At 40.2% G+C, this 23,910-nt stretch overlaps 4 protein-coding genes across 5 annotated transcripts in view; 1 reads left to right on the forward strand and 3 right to left on the reverse strand.

The window, feature by feature from the left end:
* The window catches only part of mtrr (5-methyltetrahydrofolate-homocysteine methyltransferase reductase), a 37,414-nt gene extending 33,766 nt beyond the window's left edge, over nt 1-3,648 (reverse strand). The window contains exons 1-4 of one of the 2 annotated variants that reach the window (XM_080417175.1): nt 3,511-3,648; nt 2,296-2,440; nt 1,633-1,786; nt 279-396 (exon numbers count right to left, since the gene is read on the reverse strand). In XM_080417175.1, the coding sequence (XP_080273301.1) occupies nt 279-396; nt 1,633-1,786; nt 2,296-2,439 (416 nt within the window). In that variant the 5' untranslated portion in view covers nt 2,440; nt 3,511-3,648. Of the gene's footprint in view, nt 1-278; nt 397-1,632; nt 1,787-2,295; nt 2,441-3,128; nt 3,247-3,510 lie in introns of those variants that run through there. The other variant, XM_080417174.1, reaches the window with a different exon arrangement.
* A 2,227-nt stretch (nt 3,649-5,875) lies between these two features.
* Nucleotides 5,876-13,072, forward strand: cct5 (chaperonin containing TCP1, subunit 5 (epsilon)). The gene is made up of 11 exons (XM_080418165.1): nt 5,876-6,107; nt 7,000-7,060; nt 7,245-7,409; nt 8,046-8,244; nt 8,715-8,907; nt 9,139-9,288; nt 9,613-9,732; nt 9,964-10,149; nt 10,922-11,059; nt 11,368-11,548; nt 12,793-13,072. The coding sequence occupies exons 1-11, from the start codon at nt 6,003-6,005 to the stop codon at nt 12,918-12,920; spliced, it is 1,626 nt and encodes a 541-aa protein (XP_080274291.1). The 5' UTR covers nt 5,876-6,002; the 3' UTR covers nt 12,921-13,072.
* Nucleotides 13,073-13,222: 150 nt separating this feature from the next.
* Nucleotides 13,223-17,269, reverse strand: cmbl (carboxymethylenebutenolidase homolog (Pseudomonas)). The gene is made up of 6 exons (XM_080418167.1): nt 17,220-17,269; nt 15,855-16,069; nt 15,619-15,726; nt 14,550-14,692; nt 14,233-14,324; nt 13,223-13,701 (listed from the first exon to the last, which is right to left on the reverse strand). Exons 2-6 carry the CDS (start codon nt 16,067-16,069, stop codon nt 13,522-13,524), a joined length of 738 nt encoding a protein of 245 aa, XP_080274293.1. The 5' UTR covers nt 17,220-17,269; the 3' UTR covers nt 13,223-13,521.
* Nucleotides 17,270-20,075: 2,806 nt separating this feature from the next.
* Nucleotides 20,076-23,391, reverse strand: LOC308076947 (carboxymethylenebutenolidase homolog; the record flags this gene model as incomplete). The annotated part of the gene is made up of 5 exons (XM_080417467.1): nt 20,076-20,255; nt 20,656-20,747; nt 21,152-21,294; nt 22,865-22,972; nt 23,201-23,391. The coding sequence occupies 5 exons, from the start codon at nt 23,389-23,391 to the stop codon at nt 20,076-20,078; spliced, it is 714 nt and encodes a 237-aa protein (XP_080273593.1).
* Nucleotides 23,392-23,910: the final 519 nt, after the last annotated feature.

Below are 23,910 nucleotides of genomic sequence, written 5' to 3' on the forward strand. Positions count from 1 at the left end.
GACAAACAGCAAAGTCCACAAGGTGACAAGGAGACGGAGCCTGATAATGTCAGTTATACCAGAGCATTGTAAGTAGGCTACCAGGTCAACTTGGGAAAGTACCTGGCTACAGTTGTGAAATGCAGTCCATGAAATCACACACACACACACACACACACACACACACACACACACACACACACACACACACACACACACACACACACACACACACACACACACACACACACACACACACACACACACACACACACACACACACACACACACACACTTACCCTACACCATCGTCTGCATGTCCTGTCGCATAGAAATGTTTGGCTCCAAGTTCCTGTAGACGACTGTCAATTGTTTTCCCACAGTTGCAGAAATCTGCATAATTTGTGTCTCCCAAGGCTGAAGTGTACACAACAAAGCCTGTGTTAGGGGTTATTTAAACTTCTTAGCTCAAGGCCCAAAAGAGAAATTAGACGTTTGCCCAAGACCCAAACTAGTGAAAATAGGAGATCTACAACCTCACAACGCGTCTTATAACATTATTTTTCTCTAGTAAATACCGATCCATATCTATCCATCACTATATGAATTAATTACATCAATAAACAGAGGAAACCACTTATATTAAAATTAATATTTGGGTTTATGCCAGAGAAGAGATCTTACGAGCGTTGGAAATTCTCAGAGCGAGGTTCCAGATATATTCTTCTGAAGTTTAAACAGAGATACAGAGTCTTATATACATAGGGTGGGTTAACGCCTTCCGTCATCACGTCAGTGTCAGCTGTGGCCATCTTGCTTCGTTTCCCTGGCAAGTTAACCCAAGTTCATTGTGACATCAAAACTGTAAACGATCCGAGATTAACTTACTATCTAATATTGTTGACATAATAGGAGCCATCAAACAAAAACAAAGTTGCAGGCACTGCCTGAGGGACTCAGGAAGTTCAGCGTCACTTCGCGCCACGTTGTGAGCTTGTAGAGCTGCTATTTTCAGTACTTCTTAAAAAAATCTATTCAAATTTTTCATTTTATTTATGAAATACTTGCTGGAATTGTTTTTAATTGATGACAAGTTGTGATTCATTTAGTTTAAACCTTTTTTTTTAATCTTTTGAAATAATATATTTCTTTTTTTAAATGTAGGAAACGGAAACAAGGGGATTTTTACTCGTGACCCATACAAATTGGTCTGCGAACATTTGGAAAACGGTGATTTAAATGGTTTGATTTACAATTGGTTGAACACCGGTGTTGTGCACTTGAAATATCAGATCTACAAGCTCACAACACATCAATCTGTGACACGTTGTAGATCTGGTATTTTCAGTACACGACACCCGCGCGCAACTAAATGTATCACTCAGGTTTATGCAATCCGTTTATAAATAACCAGAAAGAATGCGGCACAAATTCAGTATGTTCATCGAATGACAACGAGAGTGCTTGCAAAATTCTCCTTTTATAGTTGTGACCTAGACCGGTTACCCTTTGAGAACATTTTGCACTCAAAAAATTAAAGTTTTTTTGTAAACAACTGTTTTCATAGATTGACAGTCTGACTATGTGTTCAATGTGTACATTCATTAATTGATTTATAGATAGACCACAGACCCCAATGCAGTAGTAGCTTACCTAAAAGAGCATAGCAAAGGTTTTTTAAATGGTCTGATGCAAGCGTCTTCTTCTTGATTCCCCTCACAAATTTGAGTGAGTTGTCTGGTGGCTCCCCGTCTCCAGTAGTAGACACAACAAATACCACTGGAGCTTTCTCCCTCTCCAAGTCATACTGGAAACAGTCAAAGAATTATCAGCAAGTGGTGTTGTTAACATTAATGTTGGGTTACTTACTAGCAGGACTGGCTGGGCCATATGTTGATATTATATTGATATTATGATATATTATGAGACTAGATATTGTCTGGGATTTTGTATTGTCATACCGGTAATATAATATATATAATCATAATATAATATATATATATATATGGCGTAAATGTATTTTCCTGGTTTTAAAGGCTATATTAAAGCAAAGTGATGACATTTTCTGACTTGTTGACTGTTCTAGCGGTTCTATTATTTGCCTTTACATATTTAGGCATTAATCATGATTATTTATCAAAAATGTCATTATGTAAATACTTTGTGAAAACACCAATTATCATCACAATATCAATATTGAGGTATTTGGTAAGAAATATTGTGATATATACCCTTCTGCAGAACAGCATGAACTCATGCAGGATTTAGTCTGATCTGATTGCAAATTTTACACATACTAGTTAGTCCGTGAACTACCTTTTTGTTCTGGTCCAAGCAGCTAATGTCAGCGACCAGTCCGTGTTGCCCTGCCTCTTCAGCTATCCCCTCTGCAATGGACTGGGCCTGTCCCTTTTGAGAACCATACAAAATCAAGAACCGGCGGTCCACTTCACAGGGCATTCTGCAATAGAAAGAAACACAACCAAATTATTTCACAAATTTGCAAGGAATCTCATCATCAGATCATTGCTGATGATTTAAAAAAAATGATTTTAGCTGCCACCAGTGGTGGAAAGTAACTAAGTACATGTACTCAAGTACTGTACTTAAGTACAATTTTTACTTTCTTCAGTATTTACAATTTTCAATACTTTTATTTCTACCCCACTACATCTCAGAGGAAAATGTTGTACTTTTACTCCTCTACAATTATATGAAAACTTTAGTTACTAGTTACTTTGTAGATTTTGATTATTATTACAAAACATACAGTAACCACTTCAGCCGTAAATATTTTGGCCATTTGAAAGTAGTATAATTAAAAATAAATAATAATCTACAAGCTCACAATGCATCGCGATGCAACCCATTTTCTAAAGATTTGTTTATACATTTTGAACTTGTTAAATTGAACATTCTGCACAATGAGTACTCTACTTTTGGTATTCTAAGTACATTTTGATACCGATACTTTTACTCGAGTAAATATTGTATTCGGGACATCTAACCTCGCGTCACCAGTCTTTCCACTACGGGACATCTACTTCTACATTGCGGTATTGATACTTTTACTTAAGTAAAACATGTTGAGTACTTCTTCCATCACTGGCTGCCACAGAGTAAACGTATTAGCGTCATGATACTCTTACCTAGTAGCTGAGAGTGTGGACAATAAACAGAGCCGCTGCCACAGAATATTCTCTGCCACATTGTGGAGATCTTTTAAAAGCACCCTCAAGAAGACCACCATAGTACCACCCCCCGGGACATAACGTCACATTTGACGTCCAGACACAGGACTGGTTGTATAAGATGAGCACGTGGATTGGAGATCTTTATTTTGACAAGTAATTTCTGTCACTATGTGTATGCGCTACTTGTCTTCTCTACAGATAGACAGTAGTGCTGCTTTAGTTACACAGTTACACTATAAATGAATGGTATTGTTGTAAATGGCAAACTAGCTCTGGTACACATGTTATGGACCATAGCGTTAGAAGGAGGTCTCCTTAATACACATTCGCTACTCACCAAAACAAAGACGGTTTTATGATGTTGAAAGCCTAATTTGGTTAGTGGGAACATTCGGAGCCCCCCACCTCACGTCTAAAACACACTTTTTTGACCAGAAAAGAGAATATTTCACCGGAAGGAAAAAATGTTGTCGATAGAAGAAAAAAATCCTTTGACCAAATCTGTAGAGGGCGCAGTGGAGTAACTAAAACATTTCCTTCCGGTGAAATGTTTTCTTTTCTGACCAAAAAAAAGTGTATTGTATACGTGAGGTGGGGGGCTCCGAGTGTTCCCACTAAGGAAAGTAGTCTTTCAACATCTTATAATCGCATTTGTTTTGGTGAGTAGCGAAGGTGTATTTTTTGTTTTTTACTACAGACGAGAGGCTGCGCGGCCTGAGCGACCGCGGGTCTGCGGGCAACGGCTACAACGTAACATAGCGTTAAGGAGAACTCATTCTAACGCTATGGACCAGAGCTAGCTGTAGTATACAACCCTCGTAGACGTATTTATGATTCTGACGTTTTCAATCTACGAGAGTTGTAGGGTGCACTTCCTATAGTGCTTTGGACTTTCTGCACTATGCCCCGTAGACACTCCAAACATTGTACAAAATGAAAATAAAGGCGCTTACCGCCGAGCCCCAAATGTTAACTACTTCTACGGGGTAGTAGTGTAATGTAATAATCCATATCTTTCAATAAAGAAGTGTTTTAATGCCGTCTGTGGCCGAACGCCATTTTTTCACCCTCGTTTACTTCCTGTTTACATTTAGTGTAATTCCGGGTTCCACCGGATGCGCCCCCTCACTCACGTCACTACCGCCCATTGGGAACTTCCGACAGAATCGGCCACAGACGGCATTAAAACACTTCTTTATTGAAAGATATGGATTATTACATTACACTACTACCCCGTAGAAGTAGTTAACATTTGGGGCTCGGCGGTAAGCGCCTTTATTTTCATTTTGTACAATGTTTGGAGTGTCTACGGGGCATAGTGCAGAAAGTCCAAAGCACTATAGGAAGTGCACCCTACAACTCTCGTAGATTGAAAACGTCAGAATCATAAATACGTCTACGAGGGTTGTATACTACAGCTAGACCAGAGCCAATAAACAACTGATGATGATCATCACTTAGACGGTGTCAGCCCTGGTGGTCAGCTCAGCTGTCAGTCAAAAAAACTTTTCCAACCAATTATTCAGTGACATTTATAACTAACTCGGAATGTGTAAAAGTTTGTTTTGCACCTCCAAAAACAATGCTTCTCCTACTGCCTGTCCATGTGTGGACTGGACTCTTTCTCCATTGATTCATTCACGCGAGATACAATTGTGCAGCAGCCCGTGATCTCACGAGATTGGACGGAACCATGTTAGAAAAAGGTGTCAAAGAGAAATACATAAAGATTTACACTTAAAGATGTGAATAAAAAAAAACGACTTTGAACGTTTGAACGTATTTTCAGACCCATGGTTTCTATCATACATTATTTATTTGTATCTATTTATTCAGTAATCTGCATTACTTTTAACCTCGAGTATGTGGGGAATAATACCTGGTTTCTATTCCCAATGAACCAGTCTAATCTGGTCTAGAGCCCGCCTACTGTATCCGGTAATTTGAAGCACACACATCATGCATGTACCATTTCCGTATCCGCTCTACACCCAGACCGGATCAGTGACGTGTAAAGCTGCCAATCCAGCGTGCAACTCATCGCTTTTGGTCTAGTCTCAGTCAGTTGTTGCCATGTCCTATTATTATAAGCGACATTGGGCTTGTTTTTCTGTAAAGTTGCTTGTACATAATTATTGGTAGTTGTTTTGGTCATTATACTATGGTCGTCGTGGGCTGCGGTTTTTTGGGGGCTTGCTTCCAAATGTTGTTTAAACCTGTGCCTGTGGCTCTCACACATGTATTTGTCCGCAGACCCCATCTGAAAATATTTCGTGCCAGGGACCCCCCATACAAGATTTGTGTTGTTAGTTGTTACAATGTTTAAGAAAAGATTCAAAAATGTTATTTTGAAAATAGCAGATTTACAAGTTCACAACACATTGAGAGCTTCAAGCTTGTAGATCGGCTATTTTCAAATAGATGAGTGTTCATTCGATTCTCATTCGATACACTCACTTATTCGGTTAATTGAATACACAGGACCCCAATGTAAACAAGCCAGTTCTTTCTTGGGTTTAATCCTTTTAGCATCCTTTTGTAATGAACTGTAATTTCTGTGCTTTTTTTTTTGCAAACTGCTAATAAAGTATTCAATCAAATCAATCACTCATGTGGCCTCTTTTGGGATTGTTTTCATAGACCTGGCTGCTTATTTCTCTCTTTCTTCTCTATTTATGTGGCAACACTGTCCCCGCCCCAAAGATCCTTCTAGAAGTCGCCGGCAACCCCGTACGGCTTGCATCTCAACACACGCCGACTTCATATCTCTGAAAAGGCCACTATTTTGACCCGTAAGACGCTTTAAGCGTCCCCAATCCTCCGCTCAACATGTCGAGCATGGGGCACCTCGCGTTCGATGAGTATGGAAGGCCGTTTATCATCATCAAAGACCAGGATAAGAAGACCCGGCTGACGGGCCTGGACGCACTGAAGGTACAATGGGCTAACAGTTAGTGACGCATGCTGCTAGCTTAATTGACTGGATGCATGGTCATCATGGTTCAAACAACTAACATAGCTGTTGAATTATAGTTTCTTTACCCTGGTTTGTTCCATCGGTACCCTTTTGTTTAGGTGAAAAGCTCTCTGGTCATGTTTTTGGATTCTGATGGATGAGATTAGCCTCCCTGGTCCTGCATGCTAGCATGACAAGCCCATGTGCTCCTGTGTCTCAGGGGTTGAGAATGATGCTGCATGTTTTTTTTGTTTAGCTTTTTAAACTATTTATTTATGAATTTCAAAATTCATACAGTTTTGCAATAACAGAAACGCATGTTTACAGGATTTGAGGTACAATAGAAAGGATGCAACCCAACATTAACAAGAGATCTGGCCCGTTATCTAAATAGTCTAATCCTTTCCCCCATCTTTTTTTCGCCCAACCCTTTATGGAGTCTTAAAGAATGGGTCATTAGAATGATGCTGCATGTTGAAGGTGTGGTCATCATTATTGCTAATAATCCAAATAATTAGGTATGGACATAACTCATTCGAGTGAATGAAGTGTGCATATTATAACTAGAAAATTCAAAGAATGAAGCATGGCCATTTTGTCTTATTCAAGTGTGGACATTATTGTAGCGATAGAAATGTGGACATTTTAATTGTAGTGATTAAAGTGAATGAAGTGCGGGCATTGTTTCAAGTGACAATCTGTGACGCATCCCATTCATGATGTGTCAAGTCATTCCCCTGAATTCTGCTGTTTCAACTGCTGTTTCAACTAATCTTATGTATAAAAAAGAAACTGATGTTTTAAAAAAGAAATATATATATATATATATATATATAGGTTAGTTGACACTGTTGTGTTTGTGGTTTGCAGTCTCACATCATGGCAGCCAAAGCAGTTGCTTCAACGCTCAAAACATCCCTGGGACCAAACGGTGAGTACAAACGACGTTTTATCCTCATCACACCTATGGAAAGAGACCAGTTGAGATGGACTCATTTACTAAACTTCTGTACTGAAATTCAATTGCTTGGATTATCTATAAAAATAAATTGTTGTCCTTGATTCTCAGTATATTGCATGTATTTGAACAGTTTTCTCCCGTTTTCTCTGACCAGGCCTTGACAAGATGATGGTTGACAGAGACGGAGAAGTGACCATCACAAATGACGGAGCCACTATTCTCAGCATGATGGATGTGGACCACCAGATTGCCAAGCTCATGGTGGAGCTTTCCAAGTCCCAGGATGATGAAATTGGTGATGGAACCACTGGGGTAGTTGGTAAGGAGGAAGACGATATCTGGGCAGCTTTCCATTAACCCATTAAGACCGGGAAAGCCTATACATTGTTATACCTTTTTAAAACCGGGAAAGCATCTGCATCTTTTCTTATATTTTTTTAATAAATAATTGAAGATTTTCAGAAAACTTGAGTTTTTAAAATCGGCAGTTAGCAGGGGCTCTCTACATGGGAAAGGCAGGAAACTTTTAATTGATTACACTTTAATACAGTTGGCCTTGAAACTGTACAAACCTTTTTCCTGAATCAATTGAGGGTGATCATTCTTAAAGCTCCCTGTGGGGCTGTGACGTCACGTTGATGAAATGAGCCTTGCCCAATTATGGAGGGTCAGTGGATCTGAGTTATTAATGAATAAAAATAATTTGATGACCGGCGGAAATATGCTAATGTCTCGGAGGAGACTCAAAGTTGACACTTTAATGCCAAATTCACACCAGTAGCGCTGCGTTTGTGTACAAAGCATCTGAAACACCTTGACGTGTACTTTGACGTGTACTTTTGTGGGTATGCCTATTTCAGACCAGCACAGTGTGTTTCTGGCTGGTTTCTTTACTATGCAGTGACATTTACATTTTTAGCCTCTTTTTAACTCTCTCCTCTTCTTCCTCCATCAGTGTTGGCTGGAGCTCTCCTAGAGGAGGCGGAACAGTTGCTGGACCGTGGCATCCACCCCATTCGTATCTCTGACGGCTTCGACCAGGCTGCACGTGTGGCGATCGCGGAGCTGGACAGGATTGGCGAGACCTTCCCCTTTGACCCCAACAACATAGAGCCTCTCATCCAGACGGCCATGACAACTCTGGGATCCAAAGTGTGAGTATCCATCCGGACAGTACTTCTGTTTTCAGTGATTTGATATAAAAGTAAACGGGATCGATTGTTTGACCCCTGGTCGTTGCTTCACTTTGTTTGCCTGCATTTTCACACGTTTTCTGCTAGCCAGGCAGGCCAGTTTGACTGAATTGCCCCCTACCTGTGCAAATTGTTAACAGGGAGGTTTATATTACTAACTTGGCTTGGTTGGCTATTTCTAATGATCAAATCGAGAACCTTGAGATTTGTTTTCAATAGTATTGCATTAATTTAGGGACTGATTAAAATGTCAAAGTTATTTTATTATGCTGTCATAAATCTGTCACGTGGCTGCTCTTGGGTAGTTGGTTGCCCCAAAAACTCAACTTATGTATACAGCCAGAGATGGCTGTCTCGCTCCTCACTCCAGCCATTTTGCCGCCTAGACTGTTGGAGATGTCTTATCGAAATATCACCTTTTTTCCTTTCAGTATCAACCGCTGCCACAGACAAATGGCTGAGATTGCAGTGAATGCCATCCTCACTGTGGCTGACATGTCAAGGAAGGATGTGGACTTTGAGCTGATCAAGATGGAGGGCAAGGTGGGAGGAAAGCTGGAGGACACGCAGCTCATCAAGGGAGTCATCGTGGACAAAGAATTCAGCCACCCACAGATGCCCAAGGTACGCACACAAGCAATGAGCAAGTTTATTCTTTGTAGTCTCGTACAAGACAATTAAATAGCTGACAATACGTAAAGGGAAATTTATCTGACTGACTTCTACCTAAGAAAACTGAAGGAAAAGGCAATAATGGAAATGTTTCAAAAGACTCAAAGACCTTTTTAAGTCACTGCATTTTCTCCCATTCTTTTTACTGCTGCCAGTAAAAGCAATGTCTTTGTTCGTGGACAGGTTTTGAGAAACACAAGGATTGCAATCCTTACCTGCCCGTTTGAGCCCCCTAAGCCCAAGACCAAGCACAAGTTGGATGTGACCTCTGTGGAGGAGTACAAAGCCCTGCAGAAGTATGAGAAGGAGAAGTTCCTGGAGATGATCAATCAGGTTAGTAGTCAGCATCCATCAGCAATTAGACAGGTCTCCAGTAGAGTAACGGTAATGATGCCATATTATATCCAAATATGTACTGTTAAATTCATATTCCAGAAACCAAAAATACTACACAGTAAAATCCACAAGTGTTAATTTAACTCAGAGTAACTGAGTGATGTATACTTGGGATCCAGACCTTAACATTTACTGTGTACTATCACTTGCTACTCAAACGGAAATCAATCCATTCTACAAATGTTGAATGAGTGCTTCAAGTATTTGTTTTACTGTTAATCATGATGTACTACAAAACGATGTATATATTTCTTAATGCAGGTGAAAGACGCGGGAGCCAACCTGGCCATATGTCAGTGGGGCTTTGATGACGAGGCCAACCACCTTCTTCTTCAGTGTGAGCTGCCTGCCATTCGCTGGGTCGGCGGGCCTGAGATCGAGGTGAGGCAGAAAAAGGCTAACATCATCGCTTTGTGTACACAAACTATAAACTAATGTACTCAGGAACACATTTAACACTTGCTGTGTCACTGAATTTGGCTTAAAGTCTGTATAGATTAAATGATTTCATTGTAACGGCTGGACACTCTAACGGCTGGACACTCTAACCACAAGGCCACTGAGTTGTCAATGTCCAAATGTATAAAAATGTTATATGCGTTTCCTCCACAGTTGATCGCCATTGCTACTGGTGGCCGCATTGTGCCACGGTTCTCCGAACTGACCCCTGAAAAGCTCGGCTCAGCCGGTTTAGTGAAGGAGATCTGCTTCGGCACCACCAAGGATCGCATGCTGGTCATCGAGGAATGCAAAAACTCAAGAGCTGTGACCATCTTTATCCGCGGAGGCAACAAGATGGTGAGTGCAAAATGAAAAGTGAAATTCCAGATTTCCATCTGGAAAACAAGCTTCTCCACTGTGTGTGTGTTGTAAGGGATTTTTCGGACCCCAGGAAGACTAGCTGGTACCATTGGCATACAAAAAAGTAAACCGAACCACAAAGGGAAAGGTGAATTCATTCATACCATGATGAATTGCACTTCTGACTATTAGGCCGCTGCTTCATTCGCTTGTTGTTGTCTCCCTTGTAGTTCCTCGTCGCTGTACTCTGGCTCAAATAAATATCCCTCTTTCCACATTGCAAAACCTGAACGTAGTTCTAGTCAATTCTACATCGGCCATTCTGTCCTGTTCCAACAGAAGCTCTAATGATACTGGGAGAGGCCTGTTAATGTAATTTTCACTGGGGATCAAATTACTTTTCCAAACACAAACTGCCACATCCCTGTCAATGTTATTACCGTCCAGTAGGCAGTAATTTGAATCCTTTTCTGACAATTTAGCGCTCATAAAAAACAAGTGAAATGGCCTTCAGTAACTTGGAGTTGTGATTATAGGTTTATCCTGTGTGGATCATGCACATAATTCATACAAAATGATGGCTTCCGCTAGCCAACTCCTTTCGTCATTTTATACATTTTACCAGCGATTCTGAATATTTAAAATGTCCAGGATTGGTGATCCGCAGAAACCATTTACAAGTTCTTTAGACTGGTGCAGAATCAGATGTTGGTTAGGTTATTTAGATGATGATTGACAATGATTTATTTTGTGTTTTCTTTACTGCTAGATCATTGAAGAGGCCAAACGTGCCCTCCATGATGCTCTGTGTGTGATCCGCAACCTGGTCAGAGACAACCGTGTTGTCTACGGTGGAGGAGCCTCTGAGATTGCATGTGCCCTGGCTGTCAACAAGGCAGCTGATAAAGTGAGCAACTCAGGATAAGAAACATTGTAGTCTTTATGACTGATACATTGGCAATGTCATGTTTTTATAGCATCTGAAATAGTGGTGTTCAGTCATTTACAGCAGGAATACAATTGTATTCAGACTTTCATTTCATGCTAGTACTATATAATAGGTGATTTCTCTAATGGCACAGGAAAAGTAATTGGAAGTAATGAATGAGTGAATTAAATCACCAGTGTTAAAGATGTTTGATTTTAATCTGTAGATGATGCACTGAACACACATTATGCCCATGGATACCTGACTCTAGCGCATCTCTCTTCTAGTGCCCGTCATTGGAGCAATATGCCATGAGGGCGTTTGCAGATGCCTTGGAGGTAATCCCAATGGCACTGGCTGAGAACAGTGGGCTGAACCCCATCAAGACCATGACAGAGGTCAGAGCCAAACAAGTCGCAGAGAACAACGCCTACCTGGGCATTGACTGCCTCCACCTTAACACCAATGGTAAGTAACCAGCTTCATGTGGCAGGACTTAAGTACAAGTGCAATTGACAATTTAGGCATTTAGCAGAGAAAGGAGTGATGGCGGTCTGTAGTTGTTGACGTCTGGGGGGTCCAGGGTTGGTTTCTTGAGGAGTGGAGTAACTGTGGCTGACTTGAAGGCAGATGGGACGTAGCCTGAGTGAGGTTAAGGATGTATTGATGGTGGGAATGAATGGGGAAAAGATTAGGGGCAATTTAATGAGGGAGGAGAAGGTGGAAAAGCCCTTCATTGGATTAGAGGCAGAACATTGAATCTTGTTGGTGTCATATTGATTGACAGACATCTTTACTCGTAGTAGTAAGAGGACATGGCAGTGGATAGTGAGAGGGAGAAGGCAGAGAGGAGGGAGTGAAAGCCCCATCTTGTGCCTCTTCCTTTCAGCTTCTCTGAGATGTGTTCACTCAGCTCTGACGGTTTCAGATAACCAAGGAGCTGGTGGACACAGGTGTGCTGGCTGTGATACAGATGAAACAGTGGGGAGATTGGAGGAGGTCCAGACTCTGTTGAGAGGGAGGGGAAGGAATCAGGGGAGAGTGGAGAGGATAGAAGTAGCCAAATGTGATTCATTTAAAGGTGGAAATGTATTCAAATATTAATTCAGCAGACTGAAACTTAAAGAACAAAATAATAGTTCAGGACAGCTCTAGATTTAGGACCCCTGTTATCTGTCTGTTACCAAGATAATACATTCTTTGCACATTAAAAATGGACGTGTAGGATAAATTTTATTAAAGGATAGGGCCAGCTTGACATGAATAGGCCAAGACGAGCATTTATCCTCCTTAACAAGTATGGGTGCTTTTGCCAAATCAAATCTAGCTCATATTCCAACATCAAACAACTATTGTCACAGAGCCATAATGTTGCTTTGCTCAACGTAATTCATCATTTCTGGCATTGTACATTTTCCAGGAATAACTTTACAAATTGATGACTATAGCTTTCAGGATGTAAATATGGCAATGTGCATGCTAATGTCCATGTTCATCACAATGATTAATTATGCTGACCAAAGCAACAGCACAGCTCTGGGATTTGTTTAAACATATTTGTTACATGCAGAGATTTTTAACTAAAACTGAAGGTGGTTCTCATGTCCTTAGTGTAGCATGAGCTGTGATAGGTCTACTTTTGAAGGGACATACTTTAGTGTCTTGACATTGGGTCAATGAACCAATATCTTTGTGTTTTTACTCCACTACAGACATGAAGCAGCAACATGTAATTGAGACTCTGATTGGCAAGAAGCAGCAGATCTCACTGGCCACTCAGGTGGTGAAGATGATCTTGAAAATAGATGACATCAGGAGCCCCGGAGAGTCTGAGGACTAAGCCCAGCGGAGTGTGCACATGTGAAGGCTCGGCCCTGTTCTAACCCCGAGCATTGTCCAAAATGTTCTACATACTGTTATTTATCCTTTGATACAAAAACCCTCCCTTTCAACGTGTTATAGCACTGAAGTCATTAAAATGTTCTGTTCAAAGTTGGTTTATTTGGTCATTTATTGGTATATGGCATGATCGGCCATATATCACAGGTATTACAGAACTTTGATGATGAACAAAAAAAGTGTGATAAACATGCACATGTTAATACATATGAATGTAGTGGGTGTCCTGCATAAGTGATATTGGTTACAAATATTATTAATATTCAAGTGTATTGAAATACTTAACACAAGTTTCAATGGCAAGTAATTTGTAGGACCATGATATAAGTCTACTTTTCATTCTGGCTAAAACAATTAATTGCTCTGTACAACAGCAAGGTATTCAGGTATGTAAAGGAATGTTGGTGGTAATATTATCTTGACAATATCCGGATCTTCAAAAATGGGGAGATCTATTCACACTTCAGTTTATGAAACTAAAGTGTGAATAGATAACATGTAATGTTAACCTGAGCAAATCATCTGGGTTTTACACTGAAGCTCTACATGTATTTGTTCAGCCAGTTAAGCATATCTTTCCTAGCCTCCTGGATGCTGGGCTTGTCTGTGGGATTGATGTCCTCTCTTTTGCGATGGACAAACCCATGACCCTGACCGGGGAAAATCTTCACTTGGTAGTCCACGGTGCATTTCTCCTTTAGTTTCGCCTCAAGGACACTTACCTGAGAAGACCACATTATAACTAGAGCATGACAAAAATAATATGAATGAAACCAGGTCTCTAGACTATATTAAAACCTTCCTACACAAAGGGATGTTATGTATCTTATTTTAAAATGTTCTCTCCTCTAAAAAAGTTTGATTAATTCATTGAACAATTTCTATGCTTTCCTCTGCCACTGATGAACTGAAACTTTTTTTGTGTGTCCTGAGAATTGTATGCAATGGGTTGGACAGGGGACACAGACAAATCTGACCAAATGCCAAGTGGATTAATTTCTTGGTATTAACGAGAGGAAGCAAGAGAAGCAAATTATATAAAGCAACTAATTCAATTCAACCCAACTTTGTTACACTACAAAAGTTCAGGTACAAAACAAAATTATATTACGAATTTAGAAACGATTATGGGTATTAATAGTACAGGAAAATACAGTATATATATATTATATAAACATACATACAGTATGTCTGTTTTTCTTGAATACAGCTAGAGTGGAAACGTGGAAAAAATAATGTATGAACATACTAACCTGGTCCAATGGGATAACCTCATCTTTCTCACCGAAGATGAATAGCGTTGGAATCTTAAGCTCATATCTATCCTCCCTCTCCCGGATAATACCTGCCCCCATGGGAATGACAAAAACATATCTCTGAAAGCTAGCAATTGTATACTGAAGATTCCTTTAACATAATATATGTGCTTTAATGACAAAGGCATTGTAATAACAGCGTATTAGCTATCGTAATAATTTACAATCATTTGAATGAAGTCATGAGTGCAAATGGTGGAATGTAAATTAACAGCTTCTCAATTGAACAACATATTGGGTATTATAGACATTACCGTAAACTGAGACTCCAGCTTTGACCTCTGGATACTGCAGGGCCAGTAAGTGTGTAGCAACTCCTCCCCAGCAGAAGCCCACTGCTCCGATGTGTTTCGCCTGACATTGTTCCTTAAGAAATCTCAGCACTGCATCCACCTCTCTAGGCAGGAAACACAGACAAAGGAGAAAGTTGAAGTAGTGAAGCAGGAATGTCACCATTTTAATTCTTTTCAATGTTGATTTTATTGTATTTACCGCCTGACAAAATCCACATATTTGATTGAATTATGGTTGTTCTCCTACTGACTAAAAACCGTAAATTAAAGCATGCCAGTGAGTGGAACCAGGAGGACCTGAGTGATGTGTGTCAAGCACTGCTATCATTTATGTCCTGAGTGGTGCTACCCAGGTATAGCTGGGCCTGATATAAAGCATTTTAAAGGGTTAGTTCAGATTTTTTGAGTATTTTCTGTAGGAAATACTTACCATTAATGTAGTGGTTGCAAAGGTATTAATTGATTGCCCGAGTCCCGTGGTCAGAGTTATGGTCCGGTTCTGATAAATATGAAGTAGTTCCGGTAGATTAGTAGATTTGGTGGGGGCCGCTCATTAAATATAAATTAATTTAAAAAACTAGCGTCATTTGTATTGTTGACCTATTTCTACCATATAGTGTAGGTTTCGTTCAATTTCGACCCCTCTGTCACATGGTACTATTTTTTGTGTCATATATTTTGTGCGTGAGTAGGCTGCCGCGGCGCAGTGATTCTGGACACAAACATCAACAATACAAATGATGCTAGTTTTTTTTATTAATTTATTTTTAATGAGCGGCCCCCACCAGATCTACTAATCTACCGGAACTACTTCATATTCATCAGAACCGGACCATAACTCTGACCACGGGACTCGGGCAATCAATTAATACCTTTGCAACCACTACATTAATGGCAAGTATTTCCTACAGAAAATACTCAAAAAATCTGAACTAACCCTTTAAGAGGGAAAAAAGAGCTCTTTCAATTTAACTCAGTTTAATAACAATAAAAACTGACTGTTGAATTAGATAAATATGATAATAGTTACTTGTTGATGTTTGTGGGCTTCTTGTCCTCCAGCCACTCCTGAAATGTGGACCAATCATGTGCAGGACTCCATGGTTCCTTCCCCACAAAGAAATCCGGGCAAACAGCACTGATCAATGGCACAACAGGAGAAAAAAATCAATCACCATTACAATATCAGACCGGTCAGCTTTAAAAAGTCTGCACTGTCTGTGAATGTCAGTGTGATTATTAAACATTAGATTTTATTTTACACACATGTATCCATTAGCAGCCAGCATATCAGACATATATCTAGTATTGGGCAGCTGCCATCCATATATGTCCTGTATCACAATGATGGCTCTGTCGGATGCAGTGGACGGCTTTACGACGTAAGCCTTGATGTGCTCTATTTGGACCTCCTGGCCGAGGGCCCCGTACTCCATCTGGTCACCAATATCACATGGACATGGCCTTGCTTCATTTGCCATCTGTAATAAACACATTGTACACAGAAATATAGCTTAATCAAATACTTATCAAATATGCATTTTTATTTATACATTTTAACATACCCCCATCTCCATTCCCAAACCTTTTAGTAATTACTTCCAAACAAATTCTCAAATACACAAATACAACACTAGACAGGCTAGTGAGGCTACAAATCTTCATCTTTGTTGTTTACAAATCATGTTCTATTAATGTTTTTAATGCTGTGTTATACATAGGGGCCTCGTATAAGCCCTTTGGGCTTCTTGCCTCCTCCTGGCACTTTTCTTTTTATATTTTGTGTACTGTTTTTTGTACAGTTTTTACATTTTTTGCTAAATAAATCAAATCAAATCAAAATCTTGTACTGAGTAGTGAGGCGTTGGGTAAAAAATAATGGCATATAGTAGATATGCAGTGACTGAGTCATGCACTGGAGAGCAAACTTTGTCAAGCTGGATTAACACAGTCACAACAAGCTGCAGAGCAGGGAGGCAATTACTTGTGTTAACAATGTGTGTTTAGTGTTAACACTTTATTAACATAATGTGCTAACAATGTGTGTCCATGTGTGACACAGTCTGACGACTTAAAAGTCCCCCAAGAGAGTGTCATTGCGTGCGAGCTTGTGTGTGCGTGTGTGTGTGTGTGTGTGTGTGTGAGAGAGAGAGAGTGAGAGAGAGAGAGAGAGAGAGAGAGAGAGAGACTGCTCAGAATGACATAACATTTTGAAGTCGTTTTTCCAGCTTTTATCTTCAAACAAACTCAATACGACGAATAAATGCCATCTGTGGATTTATGCATTGGTGTGGATTATACATAGCCTACAGTCAACTGTGTGAATGCAATGCATATAGGCCTATTGTTACAATTTGGCACAAAGTTCTAAATAGTGGTAGGCTACGACCCCAAAACCGAAATAGTAAAAATATAGCCTTCTTCTTCATCTGAATATCCCAGATTTGGACTGCATATAGCTAGCCTTGGATCAAGACTATCATAGTGAGTATTTTATCGATTTTTACATTTGAAAGTAAAAGTCAGACTCGATACAAATACATCTATCTATGATAGTCTATTAGTCTTGATCCAAAGCTAGCACATAGCCTGCTTGCAGATATTGATCAGATCTCAAATTATCAAACTTACCTTATAGTTTCCGAGTGAGGAAAGTTTTATTGAAGAAAACGACTGCTTTACGGTATGTTCAGAAGACAGATCATATGAATGGCTGGCTGAAACGTACGCCCCCTTTACATGAATGAAGACCGCCAATCACATTTCGTCCAGACATAGCCCTGATGGTATTGTGAATTTGTACTTCCATGTACTGCCATTCTCATGTCTTACTAAATAAAGTACATCAATCAATCAATGATACATGACTATCATTATCATAACAGTCATGTATGAACTTCAACCTGGTGTTTGTACCTTTTCCCATTTTGGCCCGTACATCTAAATAAACGTTACATTTCAAATATAAAGTGCCTACCCCATGGCCACGGATGTTGCAATTCTGTACGGGTCCTCAAAAGTACCCGTATCTTCCGTATTGTTCAATAAAAAGCATTTTAATCCAATTGGTGGCCATTTCCTCATAGAGTTATAGTGTATTAGAGTGCAATACACCTCCCAACCGATAGGGTCGCGTAGTTGAACGCATACAGAGGAAATGGCCACCAATCAGATTTTTTTTTAAATCATTGAAGAATACAGAACATACGGGTACTTGTGAGGCCCCGTACATAATTGTCTCCGCCAGGCCGAAAGGCATGGCGAGAGAGTATGTTTTTCCCCCCGTCCGTCCGTCCGTCCGTCCGTGTGTCCGTGTTTGTGTGTGTCCGTCCTGTCTGCGACCAGCTAATCTCCGCCACCGTTGGCCCGGTCGCTGTGAAACTGCACACACACACTCCCTGGATGCCACAGCAGAACCTCTGCCCCACATTTTTCAGATCAGGCTGTCATAGCGCCACCATGAGGCTGACTTTTGCAAAACACATTTTTGGATATGACTCCTACAGATTTTGTCCAAAAAACACGCAAATCGGTAGACAGTATCTCTATAGTCATGTGATCATCACATTCACGGATCTGTCCGATTTACCATATTCCATCCTGATTGGTTAAGATTGGCTTCCAAAGTTTGCAGGATTGGTTCATTTTGAACAAAATGCCTCAAATCATGAACGCAGCATCCGATTTCCGTGAAATTTTCCACAGAGATTCCCACTTGGCCCAGGAAGAAATGCCACCCTTTTCACATTGGCCTGTTATAGCGCCACCAGCAGGTCTAATTTAGCAAACCACATTTTTGGACCAAAATGCCTCAAATCATGAATGCAGTGTCCGATTGTCGTGCAAGGCCTAATAAGAAATGGCACCCTTTTCACATTGGCCTATTATAGCGCCACCAGGAGGCCACAATAATCTACCTGACCTGGCGGAGACCTGTGCTCCGAGGAGCACTTTTTCTAGTTGTAACATCCGTTGCCATTGGGGCAAGCACTTTATATTTGAAATCCGAACGTTTAGAGATGTACAAGACAAAATGGGAGAAAGTGAAAACACTATGTTGAAGTTAATCCATGACTGTCATATAATATAATAAGACATCATATATATCAGGGCTAGTCCAGAGTCCAGACAGTGCTATTTGACGATTAAAGGACCATGATATGTGCAGGCTAGCCAGACTATGTCTAAAGCAGCCGAGCCAGTCACACCATCAGATGAATGTCACAGTCAACCACGAGTGGACCCAGCTGGCAATTGACTTGTCTGCCACATGGCACATAGGCAGGACAGTGCTGTTAGATAGAATAATATCCCTTTGTTTGACATATTTTGTCAAACAAATCCTCCATCTGATGAAAATGTTTAACTTTTGAAACGTGATCCTGCATGGTATTTACTATATTGAATGAGTTTACGTTTTCTTTGAAATAAGCTTAAATGGGGAGGTGATGGGATGAAATTGTGCAGGGTATTTTTAGATTTGTATTTTCTTTCATTTCAGCAGATTAAATATGACGTTCCCGCATATGGTTTCCACGGCAATGGTGAACTGACCTATTGGGGTGTGTTTGGGGTGAAAAAGGTCAAAGTTCATATAAATATGTGTCGAGTTGTGTAGGAGTGATTGTGAAGTGAGATTTGTCCAATTTGGTGCAGTAAAATGTTACCATAATGTGTACCAGTCAGAGAATATGACTTTCCTCACATGGTTTGAAAAGAAAAAGTCAACTCACTGCAGAAATCATTGGCCACTCAGGTGGCACATGTGCACATGTGAAGGCTCGGCCCTGTTCTACAAGGCAGTTCCCAGAGCACTGTCCAAAACATTCTGCATACTGTTATTCATCATTTGATACAAAATCCCTCCCTCCCAGCACTGAAGTAATTAAAATGTTCTCTTCAAGTTGGTTTATTTGGTCATTTTTATTTGTATATGACATGGTGAGGTATACATCACAGGTCTTACAGAACTTTGATCATGATCAAAAAGTGTTATACACACGCACATGTATATGAATTAGAATGTAGTGGGTGCCCTACATAAATTAGGTTACAAGATGCCTTGATTCATATGCCCATATAAAATGCCCTACATTAAAACATTTACCATACAAACAACACAAAGGTTTAGTGCCAAGTAATTTTAGGACCATGATTTAAGTCCTAAAATGACTAATTGCTTTGTCCAACAGCCTAAGCAGGTATGAAAAGGAAAGCATTGTTGGTGGTAAAGTAAAATATTTTTACACCCAGATGTTCCAACATAAGTAGAAAATCACCTCTCTATAGACAATCACCACCACCACAGTAGTTCCCCAACATATCACAGCACTCTTAACTGCCCCCCTCTAACATTTATTTCACCTTTCAGTTTACCATCCTATACCTTTATGAAAAGTGTGAAAATACAACATGCAATGATAGCCTGAATGATGTGTGGGTAATTCTCCAAGATCTATTGGTATCAATTACTGCCACCCTGAAGCTCTACATGGATTTGTTCAGCCAGTTGATCATGTCTTTCCTAGCCTCCTGGATCCTGGGCTTGTCTGTGGCGCTGATGTCCTCTCTTTTGCGATTGAAGAACCCATGGCCCTGACCGGGGAAAATCTTCACCTGGAAGTCCACGGCGCATTTCTCCTTTAGTTTTGCCTCAAAGACACTGACCTGAGGAGACCACATTATAATCAGAGAATGTGAGACATGGGTGTCATGTGCACAACCAAGCATCACCCATAGGAGTTTGTCACCTCCAAATAAGTTTGTTGAGCAAGTAATTGAACCACTTCTATGCTTTTCTTTGCCACTGAGGAAGTGAACATTTTTAGTGCCCTGAGAGTAAATTAGTAGAATAATTGTATGCAATGAGTTGGTCCAGAGGACACAGAAAGACGGGACAAATGTCAAGTGGGTTCATTTCTTAGTATTAACAAGAGGAAGTATAAAATATATAAAATGGCTAATCTGTCATTCTGAACATATCATTTAATTTAATTGTGTTTTTTTAAATTCAAAACATGAATACTTGGTGGAGCAAAAAAGTATATCCTTTATTAAACATACTAACCTTGTCCAATGGGATAACCGTATCTTTCTCCCCAAAGATGAATAGTGTTGGACACTTAAGCTCATGTATGTTCTCCCTGTCCTTGACGATACCTGCCATGGGAATGACAAAAACATATCTCACAAAGCTGGCAAGTATACTGAAGATTGCTTAACATTTTTGTAAAATAATTGTAATTCTCATCACTTCATAACATATCTGAAAAGATATACCGTATATCTGTACAGCATAATATCCATGCTTTGTTGACAGAGGACATTGTCTTCTGGAAAGCACTTTGGGTCAACTGCTGTTGTTCTTAAACATGCTATATACATAAACTTGACTTGACTTGACACTATAATTACAGCATAGTAGCTATTGTAATTGTGAAGTCACGACAAAGCGAGAATGTTTTCCCCACAGATGTCAGTCGACCAAAGTGATGAGTGCAGATGATGGAATGTCAATTAACAGCTTTTCAGTTACATTATTAATTAGGCACCAATCACATTACCATAAACTGAGACTGCAGCTTTGACCTCTGGATACTGCAGGGCCACAAAGTGTGCAGCAACCCCTCCCCAGTTCATGCCCACTGCTCCGATGCGCTTCGCCTGACATTGTTCCTTCAGGAATCTCAGCACTGCATCCACCTCCCTAGGCAGGAAACACACATTTTATTTACCACCTGACAAATTCCACATAATTAGGCCAGACCTTATCCCCTGACACTGCTGACCCTCCTCCCAGCTGTCACCCACGAGCTTCGAGTGTAATCTAATCTAATTAATGTTGCCTCTGTGAGTACATATTCAAAAACAATGTCAACTGTGTAATTTACTCTGGTCCCCTGCCAAATATAACAAATTATGGCATGTACAGCCATAGCCGTATGTCATAATTCAACCACTGGTTGTCGAGGTGGTTTCCACATAATAACATGGCCTTTATAAATAGCATTTATAAATTGATTGATTGATTGAATATTTTATTAGCAGTTTGCCAAAAAAAAGCATAGGAAAGTACAGTTCAATACAAGAGGATTTTAAACCCAAGAAAGCCTATGGCTTGTTACCATTGGGGTCCTTTGTACTCAATTCATTGAAACATGTAATGACAGACAAATATACACTACTATGCAAAAACAGTTCAAGGGGGGGGGGGGGGCTAGGCTTTGACTTTTACAGGGGTCAGTTTCGAATTGCAGCCACCCTGTAAGTGCTCTTTTAGAGCGGTTTTGAAGGAGAGTATGGATTTACACTCCTTTACGACTGTTGGTGGGGCGTTCCACATTTTTGTGGCATAGCAGGAGAGTGAATTTAACCCCTTGTTTGAGCCTTGTTTGAGCCCAAAAAATAACGTTATAAATATGGTATATCGTGTTATATAATAATATTATAATTATAATTAACATTATAATAAATGGCCTTTATGTACACGCTTCTATGTGCTTCCACCACAATAGCCATGACCCACCCAACCAAAACCCCATAGAGGCTGGTGATGTTTGTACTTCTTTGTCCACGAGCCATGCGCACGTGCAGGGGTGCATGCATGTCTCAGAAAGTGACACAATGAAATGCGCACGCATACACGGGTGGCGCCTGTGTAGTAGCTCCTTGCTTTGTAGTTTTCGTTTGTCCACCCATGTGCAGTAGGGCGCTGGTTGGGTGCCCTAGTGGTCAAAGTCTAGGGCAAAATGTGACCTTTAATCAAGTTTAAAAAGTGTATGACACTTGAAAGCATGAAAGCTAGCCTGATCAATATCTAACTACCAATGACTTATATTTATATTATAAGTCTTATATAATAACTTATATATTATATTTGTGCCAAGTTTGGAGGCAGTTGTATTGTCGTGGGAATTTGAATGCACAAACACACAATGTGTTACGGATTCTAAGTATAAGTATAAGTTTGATTTGATTTGATTTGATTTGATTTGATTTGATTTGATTTGATTTGATTTGATTTGATTTAAGACTATGGATTAAAAGCTTAAAATATAAGCGTAAATTAAAGCATATCCATGAGTGGAATCAAGAGGACCAGTTTTTCAAGACTGTCATAATAGACTTTCCTGTGTCAAGGACTGCTATCATTTATGTCCTGAGTAGTAAAACCCAGATCTATTATGTAATATAGAGTATTATTACAAAAATGGCGCTCTTTCAATTTCCTAACCCAGTTTAGTAAGATAAGATTAGATGAATATGATGATAGTTACTTGCTGATGTCTGTGGGGCTCTTGTCCTCCAGCCAATTGATGATTTTGGACCAATCATGTGTAGCACTCCATGGTTCCTTCCCCACAAAGAAATCCGGGCAAACAGCACTGATAATGGCACAACGGGAGAAGAAGTACAATATCAGACCGGTCAGTCAACATAAGCTACACAACATACAACATAGAGCATTAAAAAAAAAGTTCTGCAAAATTAACAATCTGTCAAGTCTTTGTATCGTATGTTTTTGAGAGCACAGCTCTCATGTTTTAACAGCAGCTTTTAGAAGTCTGCATTGTCAATGTTAGTGTGATTATTAAACATTAGATTTTACACACATGAATCCATTAGCAGCCAGCATATCAGCTAGATATCTGGTATTAGGAGACTTCCACCCGTAGATGTCCTGCCCAACAATGACGGCTTTGTCAGAAGCACTGGACGGCTTTACGACGTAAGCCTTGAGGTGCTCTATTTGGACCTCCTGGCCAAGGGTCCCGTACTCCGCCTTGTCACTGACATCTGCCATCTGTAATAAACACATTGTGCACAGAAAGATAGTTATGAAGATGTGGAAGAAACCAAAGGTGGAGAGCCTATCTTATTTGATGTGATCAAGCAGAGGTCGGACACCTGGAGGATGCTACACCACATGCCATCCACTTTGCCAAGAGACACACAAGAGTCATCAAGTGTGATGACAGTGACATTCTTGTGTTGTTATTTTATTATGCAAGTTGCAGCCAGGCTCAGCTTCTGCCCTGATGCACAATGGCCATACTGTAGAGGCAAAGCGTTTTGTGCCAATCAATACAAAATGTGAACAGCTGGGGGAAGCTTTTTACCATGTGCCTTCCTTGTCTTCCCTTGCCCTCCCTGATGGGCTACAGTATTTGAAAGGACAGAGGCAAGGCAAGGCAAGTTTATTTGTAGCACATTTCAACAACAAGGCAATACAATGTGCCTCTGTCCCCCACCCAGCAGGTCCGGTGCATCACAGGAGAAGGACAATGGCAACAGAGGTAAGAAGGGGGTAAGAAGGAGGCAC

The sequence above is a fragment of the Gymnoscopelus braueri genome (genome assembly GCF_963280865.1).
Source record: "Gymnoscopelus braueri genome assembly, chromosome: 21".
In the NCBI taxonomy this organism is placed as follows: domain Eukaryota; kingdom Metazoa; phylum Chordata; class Actinopteri; order Myctophiformes; family Myctophidae; genus Gymnoscopelus; species Gymnoscopelus braueri.